The sequence below is a fragment of the Bos indicus genome, chromosome 17 (genome assembly GCF_029378745.1).
Source record: "Bos indicus isolate NIAB-ARS_2022 breed Sahiwal x Tharparkar chromosome 17, NIAB-ARS_B.indTharparkar_mat_pri_1.0, whole genome shotgun sequence".
NCBI classification, from domain to species: Eukaryota; Metazoa; Chordata; class Mammalia; order Artiodactyla; family Bovidae; genus Bos; species Bos indicus.
Genome location: NC_091776.1, coordinates 51,785,084 through 51,803,337, shown reverse-complemented (window position 1 = coordinate 51,803,337; position 18,254 = coordinate 51,785,084). Strand labels below are relative to the sequence as shown.

At 45.1% G+C, this 18,254-nt stretch overlaps 2 protein-coding genes across 5 annotated transcripts in view; one reads left to right on the top strand and one right to left on the bottom strand.

Annotated features, from left to right (window-relative positions):
* The window catches only part of CCDC92 (coiled-coil domain containing 92), a 36,409-nt gene extending 35,204 nt beyond the window's left edge, over positions 1–1,205 (bottom strand). Inside the window, exon 1 of one of the 3 annotated variants that reach the window (XM_070769402.1) lies at positions 1,056–1,205. The gene's annotated coding sequence lies outside the window, so the exon portion shown is untranslated. Of the gene's footprint in view, positions 1–80; positions 454–705; positions 981–1,055 lie in introns of those variants that run through there. The other 2 variants (XM_070769401.1, XM_019977960.2) reach the window with 2 other exon arrangements.
* Positions 1,206–1,674: 469 nt separating this feature from the next.
* The window catches only part of LOC139176727 (uncharacterized), a 32,261-nt gene continuing 15,681 nt past the window's right edge, over positions 1,675–18,254 (top strand). The window contains exons 1-3 of one of the 2 annotated variants that reach the window (XM_070769406.1): positions 1,675–2,088; positions 2,188–2,324; positions 17,553–17,640. In XM_070769406.1, the coding sequence (XP_070625507.1) occupies positions 1,690–2,088; positions 2,188–2,324; positions 17,553–17,640 (624 nt within the window). In that variant the 5' untranslated portion in view covers positions 1,675–1,689. The remainder of the gene's footprint in view (positions 2,089–2,187; positions 2,325–17,552; positions 17,641–18,254) is intronic. The other variant, XM_070769405.1, reaches the window with a different exon arrangement.

Sequence of the window (18,254 nt, the reverse complement as noted above, 5' to 3'; positions counted from 1 at the left end):
TCACAAACAAATCGTTATTTAGGGTAAACTAAAGCTCACACCAAAGCTTCAGAAAAGGGCTGTAAAGGTAGAGTACTTACGTAAAGGGTTATCAGGACAGGAGACAATGCAACTTATCTGGGAGGGTCTCTAATGTCCACGGGGTGGTAAAACGCATTTGAAAAGGCGATGTGGATTCGGATGGCCGCCTCCCCACGGCATCCCAGACAAAGCAGGGCCAGGCCCTCGGGCGCTCCTAGTGCACCTGCAATGCGGATCCCTCACCCTACAATCCCACCCCGGGGCTGGCAGGAGCGGCTCCTGGACCGCCCTCTCCTCCCCCTTCGGATTGGCTTGGGTGCGCGGTGGGTTCGCACCCCAGCCTGGGCTGTAGCCCTGGCAAGGGCAACCCCCTCCCTATAACGGGCTGGAAGACCCTGCAAGCAGCTGGTGCGGAATCGCCGAGCCTCACTTTTGCCCTCCTTTCCACCTATTCGTTCCTCACCCCCCCGCCTCATCCCCCCGAGATGTCTCCGTAAGGGGACACCCTTCCCCACCCCGTGAGTCTGAAGGACCCCTCCCCTTGCAGTGAGGGCTTGAAAAATTATCTAAATGAGTTCCCGCTGCGACAGGTGCCGCCGCCCCCGCCGGCACCCGCAGAGCCTCCCTGCAGGTACCGCCAGGTGAGTGGGGCTGGACTCGATCACACCTCGGGCCCCGCCTCACCTGCGGGCGCAGCCGTCGCGGTCCTTCAGGCGGCTCCCCCCCTCGGCGCGATCCTTGGGGCGGGAGGCTGCGGGGGCCGGCGGCCCATGGGCGGGGCGGCGGGCGGGGCTGGCTCCTGGCTCCGGCCCTGCCCTGGCCGGGCCGCCGAGGGAGGTCAGTGGGCACCGCCCGCCGAGCGCATCTCGCCGGCTCCCACCCGAGCGCTCGCCGCGGTGCACGCTGGGAGCGGGGGGCCGGGGCGGCGAGAAGGCCTGGCCGCGCTGACCCGGCTGGCGGCCGAGGCGCCGGCGCGGCGGCGGCGGTGGGTCTGTGTTTGCGGGGAGGGGCGGGGGAGGCCGATCGATACTCACTTCGCGGGGACAGGGTGACGCCCCGCCCCCACTCTCCCGCAGCTGTGCGGGGCTGGGGAACCGACCAAGGGGAAGGGAGGGTCTGGCCGGTGGGACGCAGGCGCACAGCTCAGGTGCGGCCGCACTGCGGTTGCCCAGGGTAACGCGGGCCCGGGTGGGGTGGGGGGGGAGGAGGAGGAGCGAGGCGGGCAAGCGGGAGCGCGCGCGCTGGGCGGTGAGGGTTGGGGGGGTACCCGTGACAGGCCTGACACTGGGGAGGGGGGAGGGCGCGCGCGGGCAGCCGACGGGGGCGGGCGCAGAGCCGGGGTGGGGGGGAAGGGGCGAGGGCCGGGCGGCGCGCATGCGTGCGGCCCCCGCTCCCCCGGGGCTCGCCGGCCTCGTGCGTGCGCACGCGCGCTGTCCCCCGGAGGCGTCTGGGTGTGCGGAGCGCGCGCGCGCGGCTCGGAGGCGCACCTGTGAGGTGTCCCTTGAGGAGAGGGAGGGTGGGTGCGCGGAGTCCGCGGCCTGGGGCGCTTCAACCCCTCACTTGGAGTGAGTTCTGGGGTGGCCAGGCTGTACTGTCTTTATTTCTTTTCGGGATCAAGGTGGGGGCGAGCGGGGGTGGCCAGGGAGCGGGTACTGGGTCGGAAGGAGAATGAGTGGATTAAAGAAAAGAAAAACAACCCATCACTTGGGATGGGCCTGGAGCCGGGGTGAGCGCCCGGGCATCGGGTGGGAAAGGTCAGACTGGCTCCGCGCAGCCTGGCGGCCCGGCGGCCACCTGGGCCGGCCCGGGGGAGGGCAGCCTGACTTTGGGCCTCGGCGAGCCGGCGTGGGCCCGCAGTGCCGGGGAGCGGGGGTCACAGATGGCGGCCAGGGCGCGCGGCGGCGGAGGGGCAGCGACCGGGGCGAGGCCGGGCGGAGGCCCCAAGGGAGCCAGACTCCCGAGCCGGGCTCCATTGTTGTTGGAGCCGAGGGAAGGGGGAGCAAAACAGCTTTAGAAACCCGTGAAGCCGCGCCTTGGAGCCTTTCCAGGCGGGTCCCCGGAGAAGCGGTAATGGCCGCGCCGTGGGATCAAGGGAGCCGGGCTGTGCCGCGGAGAAGCCTGACTGCATGGTGTGATGTTGTGTGTGTTTTTTTTTTTTTTTTTAAGAGCGCCTCGCGTCCCAGCAGAGCCAGCGGAGCATCCTACTCAGGTGATGAGGAACCCTCCGGGCACCCAGCGCAGATCGCTGCTGCCGCTGGACGCCTCCATTGTTTGACCATAACAAGGGCCGGATTCTCACCCAGGTAAACTGGATGGCAGCGCAGTCGAGCTCCCTCTAACCTCCCACATCCAAAGGAATCCTCTTCTCCTCTTTCAGGACTTTACTCCAGTTTTCTTCCTGGGCCCTGCTTCTGATTAACTCAGTATATCCACTTTCCAGGCATTTCCCTCTCTGGCTTAATCTTCCCGCATCTCTCTGCCCAGTCACCTCTCATTTCCCTCAAAACTCAGCTCCTTTGTGAAACCTTCCTTGCCCAACTCTAACAACTAAATCTCTCCCGGAGGAGCCTGTTCCGGACTCTCCTAGTTGATAGTTTATTGGTTGTCTTATTGCAACAAAGGAGACTAGATATTAAAAAAAAAAAATTCTAAGCTATTGCCTTTTTTTTTTTAAAGAAAAGTTTTGTGATGTTTATTGTTTTAAGAGAATCGAACTGTTTTTGTTGCTATATATGTATTTTTTTTTTAAGCGGGGGTTCCTCCTTCTTTTATAGATGCACAGTTTTTTAGACCCAGAAAAATGGCCTTGTTCACCCCACAGATTGGTTTAAATCTTAAGAATTACTTTTAAATCAGCAAAGTAAAGCCTTTTCTTTGTAAAAACTAAAACATCACAGAGATGGCTAATGTCTTTGACTACAAGACCTCTGTTCCCAGAGATAACAACTGTGTATAACCTTCTAGATCTTTAAAAATGTTTTTACGCCAGTGTATACTTGTATTATCTTCGACTGTTTTAACAAGTATGAGTGCACTCTAGCTTTCCGTTTTTAGCATAGGATGCATGCAATCATTTTGCAGAACTGCTGCATCATGTTCCATAGTTTGAGGACACCATAGTTTATTTAGCCATTTCCTGAACTGATGGCAATTTATGATTTAACTTTACATTTAAAATAGTTTTTTTTGTTGTTCTCTACTGAAGTGTTAGTGAAGGGAGCACAAATCTACACTTACTACAGAAACTGTTTATGATGGACGTTCTCTTTGGTTCAGAAATTTACATGTGGTACATTTCTTGTAATTGTGACCCTGTTTTAATTGTGACGCCTGTTTTAAAGTCCTGTGACCTTGAGGAAGACATTTAATCACTCTAAGCCTGAGTTTTCTTTTCTATATGTAGTGATAATATCTGCTCTATTTACTCTACCAAGTTCAGTGATATCATGTGTGTAAAAGTCTTTGTAGAGTATAAAGTAGTATATAATGTTGATTTTGTGATCTGAAGGGATTTTTAAATTTGCACTACAATTTTTATTTCTTTGGCCAGATATGTATATTATAAAATACTACAGATAGCCAACTTTGAATGCTGTTTAGTTTCTGATTTTGTCATATTTTTATCAAGTACTCTTTAGACTTCTGAAAGAGTATTTCACAAAGCGTATTTTTCATAGTGCTTTACATGCTTTGAAAAATAAGGCATAAAAATTAGTTGATTGTGAATAAAGCATCAGCAAATTGAACACTACATAAAACACTCGTAATATGTAAACAGAACTTCCTAGTGATGTAAATTTGTTTGTGTTTTTCTGTAGCAGTAACAGATTCAGGTTTTTATGTCCTTTGAGTAGAATGGATTCTTACTGAATTTGCCAGCAGTACCAGAGTTTTAACAGTTTACATACATATTCAGTAATGTGATGGCTATCATATTAAGATGTAAAAGGCACAATTAAGAGGTATGTAGGTATTTTTTTTCTTTTATTCAAATGTATACGAATGTTTCTAGCATGGCCACCAAAATCAGCTTGCCTCTGTTCTGTTCTAGTTTACGTTATGTGGGCAGAAGGGATCAGAAATTAAACAATCACGCAGCTGCTCATATAATCACAAACCGGTGTCTGCTATGAAAGTGAGTTAGCACTGGCGATGAGAAAGTATTAAAAAGGGGACCAAATTTTAGATTTCAGAGAGAGGACTCAGGAAAGACTTTTTTGCAAAAATAAGCTTTGAGCTGAGATCTGAAGGGTGAGTAGGCGTCAGTGTAGAATGAGATGGGGGATAATTTTCCAGGCAGGGGAACGGCATGTGGGAAGGCCCAGAATGGGGAAAGCTTTGCCCTTTCCGGGAACTGAAAGAATGACTTGTGGATACATTATGGTGGGTGAGGGGCAAGTGTGGCTAGGCAGGGGACCAAATCATGTCGGGTCTTGTAGGGCAGGTTAAGGATGTTTTATTTTATCCCGAGTAAAATGGGAAACCATTACAAGGGTTGGGTTTTAAACAGGGGAATGACTTAATCAGATTTGCATTTTTAAACAGCCACTCCAGCTGCTGCTACCTGCAGAATGTGGGAGTGGGGAGTGAAAGTGGGGAAGGCCAGGTAGGTGATTGTCAGAGGTCTGTCAAGAGAGATGGTCTTTCCCTTCTAGTTCACATTGACTTCAAACTACCAGCTATACTAAGGTCAAAATAGGTATTTGTCTGTAAAAATAAATAATTTTTTATTTTCAAAAAGTAGGCATAAAGATGCACTTTTTTATGCAAAACACATATGTTAAACTAATTATTCATACTATGCTTAACAGAATAGGATCAGAGAGAGTAAAAATTTGGGATATTTAACATATTTTTGGTAAGTTTTGTCAAAGCAGGAATACATGAAATAAGAGTGAGGTGAGGTTCTAAAAATGAAAAGAAGGGAAATATTGTAAATGCTATTTGCCAGAAAAAAAAGAATAACAGAAAAAAAATACTAGACAAAAAATTGAGAAAGCAACTGGGCACACAGTGAGTATATAATATTTATAGCTTTCTGAATACTAATAATAACTTTTTCAGAAACTAATATGGAAAAACAAAAAAGCAGGCTCTGATCACAATGCAACAAAAACCATGAAACAGGTAAACACAGCTTCATCAAGACAAGTGCGACTGACCTGCCTGGAAGAGACCAAACAATACCCTGAAAGATAAGAAAGAATGTCTTAAACTGAAGGATAGGCCATATCCCTGGTTGTGATGTTTAAATGCTATAGAGATCCCCCTTTTCAGGTGAACTGGACAGAATAGTGAGTAATGAGCTAGAACAAGGTCTATCTAATTGTTTAAACATACTGTAGAGCCAGTTGTGTTTAAACAGTGTCACACTAGCTTCAGAGTATCTGGACAGGTCACTGGAACCTATTCAGCACCCCAAAGATGAAAGTGTATGGAAGTGTAGTAAATGACAAACCATCACAAATGCCCTCCAAATCAGAGAAGATATGGAAGTAAATATTAAACATCTGGGCTGGACTTTGCTGATGGCCCAGTGGTTAAGACTTTATCTTCTAATGTAGGAGGTATGGGTTTGATCCCTGGTCAAGGATCCCACATGCCTCAGGGCCAAAAACATAAAACAGAAGCAATACTGTAACAAATTCAATGAAGACTTTTAAAATAATGCCCACATTAAAATAAACCTTTAAAAAAATAGGTGAACATCTGGAAAAAGGAGTTCTGCACGCTGAGGTGAACAGAGAACAGGTGTAGCGATCAGACAGATTTGAACTGGAATTTAAGGAAAATGATACCACCGTACAGGTGTTGAGAGAGAAAGAGGTACAGGTCCTGGCACCCACAAGACATTCAAATCTGTTATTAGTTAAAATCTGTATTGGACTACATAAACATTTAAAATATCTTTAAGAAGAAAGGAAAAACGAAATCCTAGGATCAAAAGCCAAACCACAAAGTAGAAAAATAGTAGTGACAAATCTAAGTGTAGAGTTAATATCTTCAACATGTAAAGAACTCACACAAATCAATGAGAAAATGAAAATCCACACACATGGTTGCAGGATGTGGCTCAATAGTTTAATGGATATAGATACAATTTGTTTGACATTTAGAAAGATGTGTAATCTCACTAATAAGTAATTTGTAATTATTCCTGTAGAAAAGTAAGACTGTATTCTCAATAGCAACAAAATCAGAAGACATTTAAGAGTAACACATAAACATACAAAAGCTCTATGAAAAAATTAGAAACCTTTACCTGAAGAGTTTAAAAGCTACCCCAAATAAGTGGGCAGACATTACATGCTTTGGAAAGAGACGGCATCTTTGTAAAGCTTGCAGTACTCAACAAATTAAACTGTTACTTCAATGTAATTCCAGCTGAAATCCCAGTGAGACTTACTTTTGGACACTTGATAAATTGCTTCTAAAATTTGTCCAGAGGACTAAATGTCGAGGCTCGAGTGGCCAAGAAATTTTTCAAGTGGAAAATACTGATGAAGGATTTGCTGTGCCAGATATCAAAACATACTGTAATGGTACAGTTATGTAAATGGTGAGTACAAGAATAGAGAGGTTGGTACATGGAACAAAGTAGAGTCCAGTAACCCATTTACATAGAGAGGAATTTATTATTTAATAAAGTTGGTATTTTGAGTTGGATACATTGGATATAATCTTGGATACATTGTAGAGGGATAAATGACTATTTGGAAAGAAATATTCTACTTCCCCTTATTCAAAATGACTTATTTGAATTAAAGAATGAGCTTAAAGACAAAAACACCTGTAAAAGTATAGGAAGAAAATATAAGAGAATTTATTATGTTGGAAAATAAGTTTCTAGAGTAAGCAGTTTATTAATAGGTAAGACTAAGGCCCCAAATCTAAAGAAGAGACTGATAAGTTTGAATATCATCAAAGCTGATATTTCTGTGTGATGTAAAAACATTATAAGTTGACAGACTTGGGGTAAAGTTCTGGTAACATACACAAACAAATAATAAAAAGCCACTTCCCTGGTGGCTCAGACGGTAAAGTGTCTGCCTACAATGCGGGAGACCTGGGTTCGATCCCTGGGTCAGGAAGATCTCCTGGAGAAGGAAATAGCAACCCACTCCAGTATCTTGCCTGGAAAATCCCAGGTCAGAGACAGAGGAGCCTGGTAGGCTTCAGTCCTTGGGGTCGCAAAGAGTCAGACATGACTGAGCGACTTCACAAACAAAGGATAATAGAATTGACATAGTTAAGAAATGAATGGAGGATGTGAATAGTTCTCATTTAATAGTTCTCATAGAGAAATGAAAGTGTCAAAGCGATGACAGGAAATTCAGCCTCACTGGTGGTTAGGGAAATGGAAATTAAAACGGTGAGATTTTGTAGAGGAGGGAATGGCTCTCAGGCAAATTAAAATGCTCTCCAAGTATGTAGAGGAAAAGCTACCTGATACGGTCTTTGTTGTTGTTCAGCTGGTAAATTTTGTCTGACTCTTTGTGACCCCGTGGACTACAGCACGCCAGGCTTCCCTGTCCTTCACCATCTCCCAGAGTTTGCTCAAGCTCATGTCTACTGAGTCGGTGATGCCATCCAACCATCTCATCCTCTGTCGCCCCCTTCTCCTTCCCTCAATCTTTCCCAGCATCAGGGTCTTTTCCAATGAGTTGGCTCTTAGCATCAGGTGGCCCAAAGTATTAGAGCTTCAGCATCAGTCCTTCCAGTGAATATTCAGGGTTGCTTTCCTTTAGAATTGACTGAAATTAGTTTGCCCTTTCCCGATGACAATTTGGTTAAACCTATCAAAATTTTAAAAACACCCATATGCTTTCATCCAGCAGATACACTTAAGGGAATTGGGGATATTCTAATAAGAGAATACAGGTTAAAGTTAGTATGAATGAAGTCTGTCACAGTATCACTTATAAAGAGGAAAAGCTGAAGATGAATGCAGAAAAAGTTTGTTGCCTCCACACTATGGAATGTTAGGTAGCTTTTAAAAAGAAAGGCAGATTTGTATGTATTGACATAGCCTGGATGGATATCTAGAATATATTTTTGAGCAAGTTTAGTTCCATTTTTTGTAAGATAGAAAACAGTAATAATGTGTGTGGTTGTGTGTGTGTGTTCTGAATGAAAATAGAGATCTAGAAAAATATGTGGAAAATATATTGTGATTACTTCTTCTGAGGGGAGGAGAATAGGGGAGATTGAATTTTTATTTCTGGGATTGATTTTATATTTATTTTACATGCTTTTGGATTGTTGTAGGTTTTAAACAGTATTTACTTCTGTAATGAAGATATTACAATTTCTCAGTTAACAAAGGCCCAAATTTAGACAAAGTTTTAAGACATAGTACCTGGGTGTAGCAAAAATGTCACACACTTATGTTACATTGGCTATATGTATCAAGGACCTTAAAAGTTATCATATTCATTGATGTAGCAACCACCTAGAAACCATCAAAGGAATATTTTTAAGTACAGAGAGGCTTTATGTATAAAAGATACATATTATAGAATTATTTTTAAGGGTGCATTTGCAGGCTGGTTAAGTTATCAACTGGGTAATACATTATTGGCTATTAAAATATTTATGAAGAAAACATATTAAAGTGCTTACGACAGTGTTAAGTGAAGAAAATCAGGGTACAAAATTGCATATGTTATGTGGTTAAAACTTTTATTAAACAGAAGTCCCAAAAGCCCTCCACAAAAACCTCTGATGGTAAAATGTCTGGAGGAAATTAAATGAAAATCTTAAAAATTGTGGACTTTGGGTAGTAGGATGTTGGAACACTTAAGTTTTTTACTTTTTTATTTTCCAGGATTATATGTCATTGAATCTATAATTTGTTATTTCATTTATAATGGAGCATTTACTTTTTAAAAGTGCATCATATCTAGGACATTTGTTAGCTGCATAGTTAATAGATGTGTACACTTTAAAAAATACTTCTGTCATATATTAAAGTATCCTCTAAAGTGAATGTTTTCTGAGTGATATATTTGTTGCTCTCAGCTTTTGGAGGGAAGTTTTCTTCTTAGCAATATGCAGAATACAAGTAGTTCTCATTTCTCATAACTGTAGAATAAACGCAGAAACTTAAATGTGGGCCCTGGGATTTCCTAGTTTGACTCTTGTTAACTCTTTGTGTTTCTAACACACACATCGGGTTGTAAAGCACGCTGCCTTTTACCGACTCAGGGTGAGTAGGACTTGGCCACGGGACCAGGGGCAGAAGCATGGGGAGCCTGATTATTATTCAGGGCCTGCAAGTGACTCAGCAGAGTGGAGCTCAAGGTATCTTGGGCCATACGGTGTGGGCGGACTGACGGGGTTATGCCAAGGGTAGGTAGATTTGCTCCCTTGCCAAGTGTTCATGGACCTGCAGGATTCTGTGGATGTGGCGTAGCGTGGGGCTTAGTGGAGGACAAAGCCAAAGAAGTGTGATAGTGGACATGAGGTTGAGGACTTGGAAGGGCTCTGGGAGCACAAAAGAAGGGGTCATGCAGAATCCAGAGGTGAGGGTAAGCTTTCTAGAGGCAGTGATGTCTGGTGGTGAGACCGAAGGTAAATGGAGGGAATAGCAAGTGTGATGGGTCAGAGGTAAAAGGACCATGGTCGGGGGACGGGGGTAGTGGTTGAGGCCTAGGAGCAGACTAGATCTGGGGAGCCTGAAGAAGTTTGGTTTGGTTGGAACTAGAATTGGAGTGAGCAATGGTGAGAGATGAACCAGGAGAAGTAAATAGTAGCTCACACTGATCAGAGTTTAAAAGCCATATGAATAAATTTGAAAACTACACTGAGAATTAATGGAACCCATTGAAAAGCTTTAAGCAGGATAATGAACATCCCATTTTGCATTTTAGAAAGATTACATGACAGTGGATAATGGATTAGAGGAAGTCAGGCATGGAGGCTTTGTAGTGTCCTGGGGGAAGACGGTGGCCTGAATGACAGCTGAGTGTAGGTTAGGTGGGTGGATAAATTCAGGAGCAACTGGGAAGATAGACTTTGTGAGCAGGAGGAGGGTTGATGGTAACCAGGTTCTGGCTTAGGCCATTGAGTGACCAGTGGACCGATTTACTACAACTGAGAACAGAGTTGGCTTTGGTGAGGAGATGACAGACTGAGTTTTGGATGTGCGTACAGAACAGGGCTGTAGAGAAGCTACATGTCACTTGTAGGTTCTTCCTGAGAGAATTTGCAAAGATTGGTTTTATGCTGCAAATACATACTTTGCTCTATGAATGAGTGCTCTGTATAAATCCATTATTAAAAACTGTTTCTGTGGTAACTATTTTTTGGAATATAGTTACACATCTATATATTGTTTAAGTTTGGGGAGTATCTGTCTAACTTAGACTGGACTGTTGATGTCTTCCATATGGAGTTATTGGAGTTATTTAAGACTGCATGACCCTGACTTTGAGTAATACTGTGATTGCCTTTTGCTCTAGACTCTCTCTGAGCAGGTGATGGTGCTGTAGTCAGTTATCTTGTTGAGAGTTATGGCTGAATAATTGGAGTGATTTCTACTGATGTTTCCATACTGGTCCGTTCCACACAGAGGTAGGCCAGGACACAGAGTGGTGCCAAGTCTGTATCCATCTGCAAGTGCTCACCTGGCCACTGGAAGTTGTGCTAGTCCATGTAGACTGGCGGGACAAAATATCACAGACCAGGTGGCTCCAGCAGCAATTTACTTCTCATGGTTCTGGAGGCTGGGAAATCCAAGATCAAGGAGCTGGTAGATTTAGTGTTTGATGAGGTCCTGCCTGGTAGCTCAGCTGGTAAAGAATCTGCCTGCAATCCAGGAGACCCTGGTTCAATCCCTTGGTTGGGAAGATCTGCTGGAGAAGGGATAGGCTACCCACTCCAGTATTCTTGGGCTTCCCTGGTGGCTCAGCTGGTAAAGAACCTGCCTGCAATGTGAGAGACCTGGGTTCAATCTCTGGGTTGGGAAGATTCCCTGGAGAAGGGAAAGGCTACCCACTCCAGTATTCTTGGGCTTCCCTGGTGGCTCAGCTGGTAAAGAATCTGCCTGCAGTGTGGGAGACCTGGGTTCAATCTCTGGGTTGGGAAGATCCCCTGGAGAAGGGAAAGGCTACCCACTCCAGTATTCTGGGCTGGAGAATTCCATGGACCATATAGTCCATGGGGTTGCAAAGAGCTGGACATGACTGAGTGACTTTCATATATATTTTGTGAGGTTCTGCCTCCTGGTTCATAGATGCCATCTTTTTGACGTGTCCTCACATGGCAGAGGGGCGAGGGAGCTCTTGGGGTCTCTTTTATAAGGACACGCATCGCATCGTGAGGGCTCCACCCTCATGAGCTAATTACCTTCTAAGCGCCCCACCTCCTAACACCATTGCAGTGGGGTTGAGGTTTCAATATCTGAAGTTTGAGGGGACACAAACATTCAGGCTCGCACAGAAGTATAGCTAGAGGTTGGAGAGTCAGTCACAGTGTCCTCCCCTTACGGCTGGCATAGCAGCTGTGTCTGGGTGACAGTGTGTGGACCAGAGTGAGGTGAGGCTCAGAGCAGAGCTGGGGGGTGGTCCATCTAGGAAGAGGTAGGGGAGACGGGGCCTGTGGAAGAACTCATCAGAGAGGAGGAGGATGTCTTCACCAGAAAGCATTTGGTTAAAAGAAAGAAACATGTTTGAAGTGGCCTAAGTGCAGGGGGATCTCTGAGGAGGCTGCCATGGCACCCCATGCTGTATCTTGGCTGAGGCCTGCTAGCGTCTGGAGCGTCCAGGAGCCGGTGCAGCTCTCTCTGCCTGTGTCTCTCCCGAGTCACTGTCCCTCTCAGTTCACTCTGTAGACCCAGGCTTTCCACCTCCCAGTTCTGAACTCTCAGGGACAAGCATCTGATTGGGTCAGCTCAGCTGACTGGGTTCCTGTTGCAGAGCCCACAGGGGCAGATTCTCCAGGTGGTGAAGGCAGGTAGGGGTCTCGGGGGAGAGCGGTGCCCTGGCAGCTGAGGAGAAAGTTCCCAGAACTGGCAGGGACAGTAGGTTCTAATGGCTCAGAGATGTGATAAAGGGATAAGGAGTCAACCTAGATTTGGCAAATCAAAGTCATTTAGCCTAAGTGTAAAGAATTACCGCAGCTAACCTACAGCTATGGTAGATACTTATGCTATGGAAGAGGTTGGAAGAAGGGAAATTTTAAAAAAATGAAATTAACTTTGGAGTTGTATCAGCAGAATTCAAAATTTAATTTGAAAAAGCAGTAATTTCTGTTGCTGACATTAAAGCATTTCTACAGCTTTATTCTAACTCGAGAATATACAGTGTCTCTTGTGTCACCTGATGTAAGAAATTCAATAAAGCTATTCTAGAGCTCATTTATTTTTTATAACCTGCAAGTTGATAAACTAGTCATAGCTTATTTCCACAGCTTATTTTGCATTGCCTTCCACAGTAATGTGCCAAATCTTGTGAGGAAGCTCTTGTTCAGCTAGAGCAATCCTCTGTCCCAAAGGTTATAAATTCTGCCTGTTTAGGTAAATGATAAAACAATTCATAAAAAAAAATCTGAACCCTCTTTCCTCAGAGTAAGCCCCATTATGTCCCTCTGGCTTTCAAAATTATGTTTAGATGTGCATTTCAAACGTGTAGGATTAAGCTTGATAGGATTTAAGAATGTTTCAGTGATTCAAAGTACTGGGCATCAGCCAGCAAACACAAGTCAGGTTTTTAGTTAACCAGTATTCAGTAACTTATCACTGTATCTCTCTATCATGATAGAATTAGGACCTTGTGATAAGCCCCCAGACTCACAATTAGGATCGGGGATCCTGCAGAAAGCCGGCTGTACCAGTCTTCACAGTGCTTAGTAACTAGTTAGAGGCAGTAATCAACTGTGAAATTCGCTGCAGGTTCTAATGCCTTAGCTTAAATATCCATGAAGATTTATGAGCAAGTGTTTGAGTGCCCTCTGGAGGCCTTGCTGCTACTGCTGCTGCTAAGTCGCTTCAGTCGTGTCTGACTCTGTGCGACCCCATAGACGGCAGCCCACGAGGCTCGCCCATCCCTGGGATTCTCCAGGCAAGAACACTGGAGTGCGTTGCCATTTCCTTCTCCAGTGCATGAAAGTAAAAAGTGAAAGTGAAGTCGCTGAGTCTTGTCCGACTCTTAGCAACCCCATGGACTGCAGCCCACCAGGCTCCTCCGTCCACGGGATTCTCCAGCAAAAGTATCGGAGTGGGGTGCCATTGCCTTCTCCGTCTGGAGGCCTTATTATGAACAGTTAAAACACAGACTCCTACAAAAGGTTTTCTTTAACAGCTAGAATTAAGAACTAGTGGACTAGATAGATAGTTGAACTGGTCCGGGTATGAGTAGGGAGCAGAGGAGAGCCAGGATGGAACCCACAGGAACACTAGTACTTGGAGAGGGGGAGGAGTCTCCAAGTGGACTGAGGAATACCAGTGGATGGAGTGAGAGTGAAGTCATAGAAGGGAGTGTCCAGCATGAGAAAGAAGGTGTCAAGAGGAACTTCAGCAGTGTAGTGGTGGGTTGAAGAATGAATGGGAAATGAAAGGATAGAAATCAGGAGAATAAGTCTTTAAAGAAGCCTGGATGGGGAAATGGAGAAAATATATAGCAGCTAGAGACGGCTGAACCCACTCCAGTATTCTTGCCTGGAGAATCCCAGGGACGGCGGGGCCTGGTGGGCTGCTGTCTATGGGGTCGCACAGAGTCGGACACGACTGAAGCGACTTAGCAGCAGCAGCAGCAGAGATGGCTAAGTGTTGGTTTTCCTTAAGGTAGAAGGGAGTTTTCGTGGGTTTAAATGCGGAGAGTAGAAAATAAGCAGAGATCAGATGCAGTGGAAGGATGTGTGGGGGGGGGGGGGGGGGAGGCAGGGGAAGTTGACTTCAAAGTTCCTGGCTTAGAAGAGTTGTTGGGGAAGATGTTGCCTTTTACAGGATCTTGGAAGATGGTGAATTAGTGATTTTCAGTTCACTGTGTGATGATAGGGAAAGATTCCTGCTATGAGAGAATGTGGAATTGTCATTATGGAAATGGTTCTCATTCAAGTCAGGAGGTTGAGCTTAAAAGAAAAAAAAAAAGATGGAGTGAGGACCCTTTAGCAGATACTCATTTAGAAAGAAGGACTAAAAGAAGAGGTGAAGGCCTGAGGAGAGGTGAGAAAGTGCAGGGGACTGGGGATCGAGGAGATGCGTGTAAATTAGAGTCAGAGTAAAAAGTGAACAAGTCTCTTGGGCTCTGAAGGGGAGGGGAACTGTTTGGTTTTGTTTGGCTGGACACCACGCAGGTTTCTGGGATCTTAGTTCCCCAACTAGGGATGGAACCTGGGTCCTCGACAGTGAAAGCACAGAGTCCTAACCACTGGCCCGCCAGGGAGTTCCTAGGGAACAATTTTGCAGAGGAGGCATTGTGTGGGTGGGATGTACCGGGGCAGCGTTGGTGTGTGGGGCAGGACCAGGAGGTGTCGAGTGTGCGGGGAGGTGGGCAGAGACAATGAGGAGGGGGAAGTGGCCACAGCTGGAACAGACGGAGAGCTTGTCTGTGCTCACCCAGTAAGAGCCCAGATAAGCAGACTGCAGAAAGAGAATTACATTTGCCTTTGTGCTTTGCAGGTGTAAGATTTAAATCTTGTGTAACTTCTGTGGTCCCTTATGTTTTTCTCAAAGTGAAAGTGGTAGTTGCTCAGTCATGTCGGATTCTTCGCGCCCCCATGGACTGTAGCCCTCCAGGCTCCTCTGTCCATGGGGTTTTCCAGGCAAGAATACTGGAGTGTGTTGTAGTTTTCTTCTCCAAGGGATCTTCCCAAGTGGGATCGAACCTGGTTCTCCTGCATTGCAGGCAGATTTTTTTTTTTTTTTAACTGTCTGAGCTACCAGGGAAGCCCAGTGAAAGGGGGAATCTGGCCAAATGGAAGAGAATGTTCAGATCTATTCCTGACATTTGAGAGGACTCTTGTATAAGAAGAGAGTACCTGTGATCAATTTTTGATTTATTATTCTGACAGATGGCCTTTAAATGTACATGATCATTTGCAACCTGAACAACAGTATTTCCCTTCTTTTTGGTAGAACTGATAGGACAGCTACTAGAAGTTGTTTCCTTTTTGTAAAATATTTCATTAAGAAAAAATAATAGACTCCTAACTCAGGAGTGCTAAAATTACAGTCTTTTTAAATTTGGAAAGTGAGGGTTGATTTCTAACTTCAGACTGCTCAGTTTTGAATAGTAAGGCATAATATTTAACATGTAAGCTTCTATAAAGGGTAGGGTGGGCGGGCTCCAGCTTACGCCCAAGCATGTTTGGTTCCCCAGGACTGGTTTGCAGGCCTCTGAAGGCCTCAGCACTTTTGTCTTTGGCAACCTTTAGCATGTCACATGTCAAACAAAAACATGTACCCATGTCCCATGCAAAAGTAGCTTATACAGAACTGAGAGTTAAGCTTCATTTGACTAGTTGTAGGCATTTAACATTTATTAACTTTGATTTTACTACTTTCTTTTCATATTTTACATCCAGTAACTATTTTTTCAGGTCTCAAAACATTTTCATGGGCCATTAAGATGCTCATAAGCTTTGGGGCCTGTACTGAAGGCTCATAGGGAATGAGACACCCCTCTTCTACTGAGATGTTGAGGCACGTCTGGCTGGGGTGGACTTGCCAGAAATCTGTTTGTTGGAGGCACTGTTACCTCCTGGGAAAACTCCATTCTCAAGGGAGCTGAAGTAACTGCTTTAGTTACTGCTCTTTTTTTGTTACAAAGAGCAGAGATCCATTCCATTTTAGGAAACGGGATATGACATTAAGGATGCACTTGGACCAGAAAGCTGTTGTTCTCTAAGGCAGCTCAGAGAAGCAGTCTTTCCCATCGACAGTGGGGTCTCAGGGCTGCTCTCTTCCTCTGTGTCTTTTTCCTCTTGCTGCTGTCTGGCTTATCCCTTTCCCTTAGCCTGTCAGTCTGTTTTCTACTTTACTTAGAGTTTCTACTCCCTCATGACTTTGGTTTGCTGTGATTGCACATGGCCACTCCAGCTCCCTTGTATATCCTAACCTTTCAGCTTCATCTCTCATGGCTCATCACCTGGTTCTCAGTATTGTTTAGATTCCTGAGGGAGAGACTGGGAATGTGACTTTGTTGCAGCTTTTACTGTTATTCCAGGCCACAGCAGAGGTCACTGTTAAGCTCATGGGTCAGGTGTCTGCACCTGCCCTCAGAAGCTGTGGTGATGTGAGATGGAGCAGTCATGTGGTCCATGGCAGCTGAGGCAGTTTCCGTTAGTAGGATTTTCAGGCCAGCAGGCACCATGATCGGCACGTATAGTTCAGCAAGGAAGAAAAAACCTGGCCCCCTGTCAAAACCATTTGAAGTCTCTATCCTTTAAAGTATATCCTATTAACAGCCTTCATTCCAAGGCAACGCTTTGTTCCTGTAGAGAAACTGAAATCCCTAAATATATTGACAGCATTTTCATTTTCCCCTTTTCTCCCCATTTTATTCAGTCTCAGATATTGCAGGGTCACTCAGGGCGACCTGTACGATTCCATTTCTCGTGTTAGTGATTTCTGCTGAAATGGCTGTTAGCAGAGTTGGGATAACTCGAGCCTCATGGCATTCACATGTTTCCTTCCTCTCAAAGCTCTGGGGAGCTATATAGACATAGCAACTTAGCACCAGCCCGAGTCTCCAAATGAAGTGTCCCATCTGAATGTCGCCTGGCAGCAGTGATACCTGACTTCCTCAGGATGCCATCAAACTTCCCAAGGAAAAGTGATTTCCCCAAACTTTAAAGTAGGTCTTGGAATCTACACCCAAAGTACTCTTAGCACTTCTAGAATATAGCAGAGGGGGAGGGAGCAGATGGAATACATAAGATAATGATAATGATAGCTAACCGTGGTTCAGCCCTTAACATTTTCTAGGCCCTATTTTAGATACTTGTCATACATTAACTTATTTAATCCTCAAACTACCTTATAATGGTCCCTTACAAGGTCAGGTGCTTTTTCTTATCTTCTTTAACCCCATTCTTAACCTCTGAGGTGAAAGCTGCACAGCCAGCATGTGGTAAAACCAAGATATGAACCGGCTCAACCCGCCTTCAGTCCCTACTTCTTCAGCACCCTCTCACCTGGAAAATAAGTGAGAAAAACAGTATTGATTCACATACTGATTAAGACTCTTGAAGATTCCAGCCAATCCCAGTCAGTTATTTGGTCTCTAATACGAACCTAGAACTCAGTGTGGGTAAATTCCTAACAAGAGGCTATTTATGATACTAGGATTCCTGTGTCTTGAAGTTGTGTAGCCATGCCTGGCTTTTCCTTTATAGAGTTTCTCGGATTTTTTCATCCTCTGTTTGGCCCTGCATGCCTTGCATTTCACATTTTAGAATGAGTCCTGGTTATAAGAGGGTCAGCTGGGACCCGTATTTAGAATACCCAGTTCTTTGAAAAGCTTGGCGATCCTCAGTCATCCCTGATACACGCCTTTTCCTTTTCTCTCCGCATGTGTCTGACCCTGCAGGATCCTGAGGCTCTTGTTGCCCTTCAGCCACTGTGGGCCCTGCCTCTTCCTCTGGAATGTCTTGGGGGTTTTGACTTCTGTCACTGTGGTAAGTGTTCCCCTTTTTTCACCATTTCTGTAGATGGAGAATCACCCTCAACTATTTCTAAAGACAATCCAAAATGTCTTTGGAGTTCTTTCTAAGCATGTTCCCTTTAGGGCTCAATGAGGAAGCAACTTTCCCTGACTCATGGTTTTTCTTACACTCTTGCCTGGATCTGGCTTTGACTTCTGTAGACCTTAAGCAGCCTTGCTTAACTCTGAAGTCAGCAGAAGCATCCTTGTCCCATCTGGGGTTCCTTTTTGTACCTCTGGACTCTAATTTTCTCAATTTCATATGAGCCATTAGTTATTAAAGCTTTCCTTTGCCTGCTCCACTTACCTCTGCTGTCCCGAAGGCCTCTGGATCAGAAACCTGGTTTCTGGGCTGATGGTCTCCTGGTTATCTTTCCCATTGTCCCTGTCTTCATTGAGATACCACAACGTGCTTTTGAGCTGAGTTTGTTACTCTGTGTGTTTCTGGTGTTTTCTTGTTGAAGCTGAACATCAGCTTTCTTATTAAATATGAGTTCCTGAAAGTCTTCTTACCTTGGGCAGGATGTTACATTAGTCTCTGTGCACACATAATTCTGAGAGCATCACATTTCCAGCATAAGCATTTTT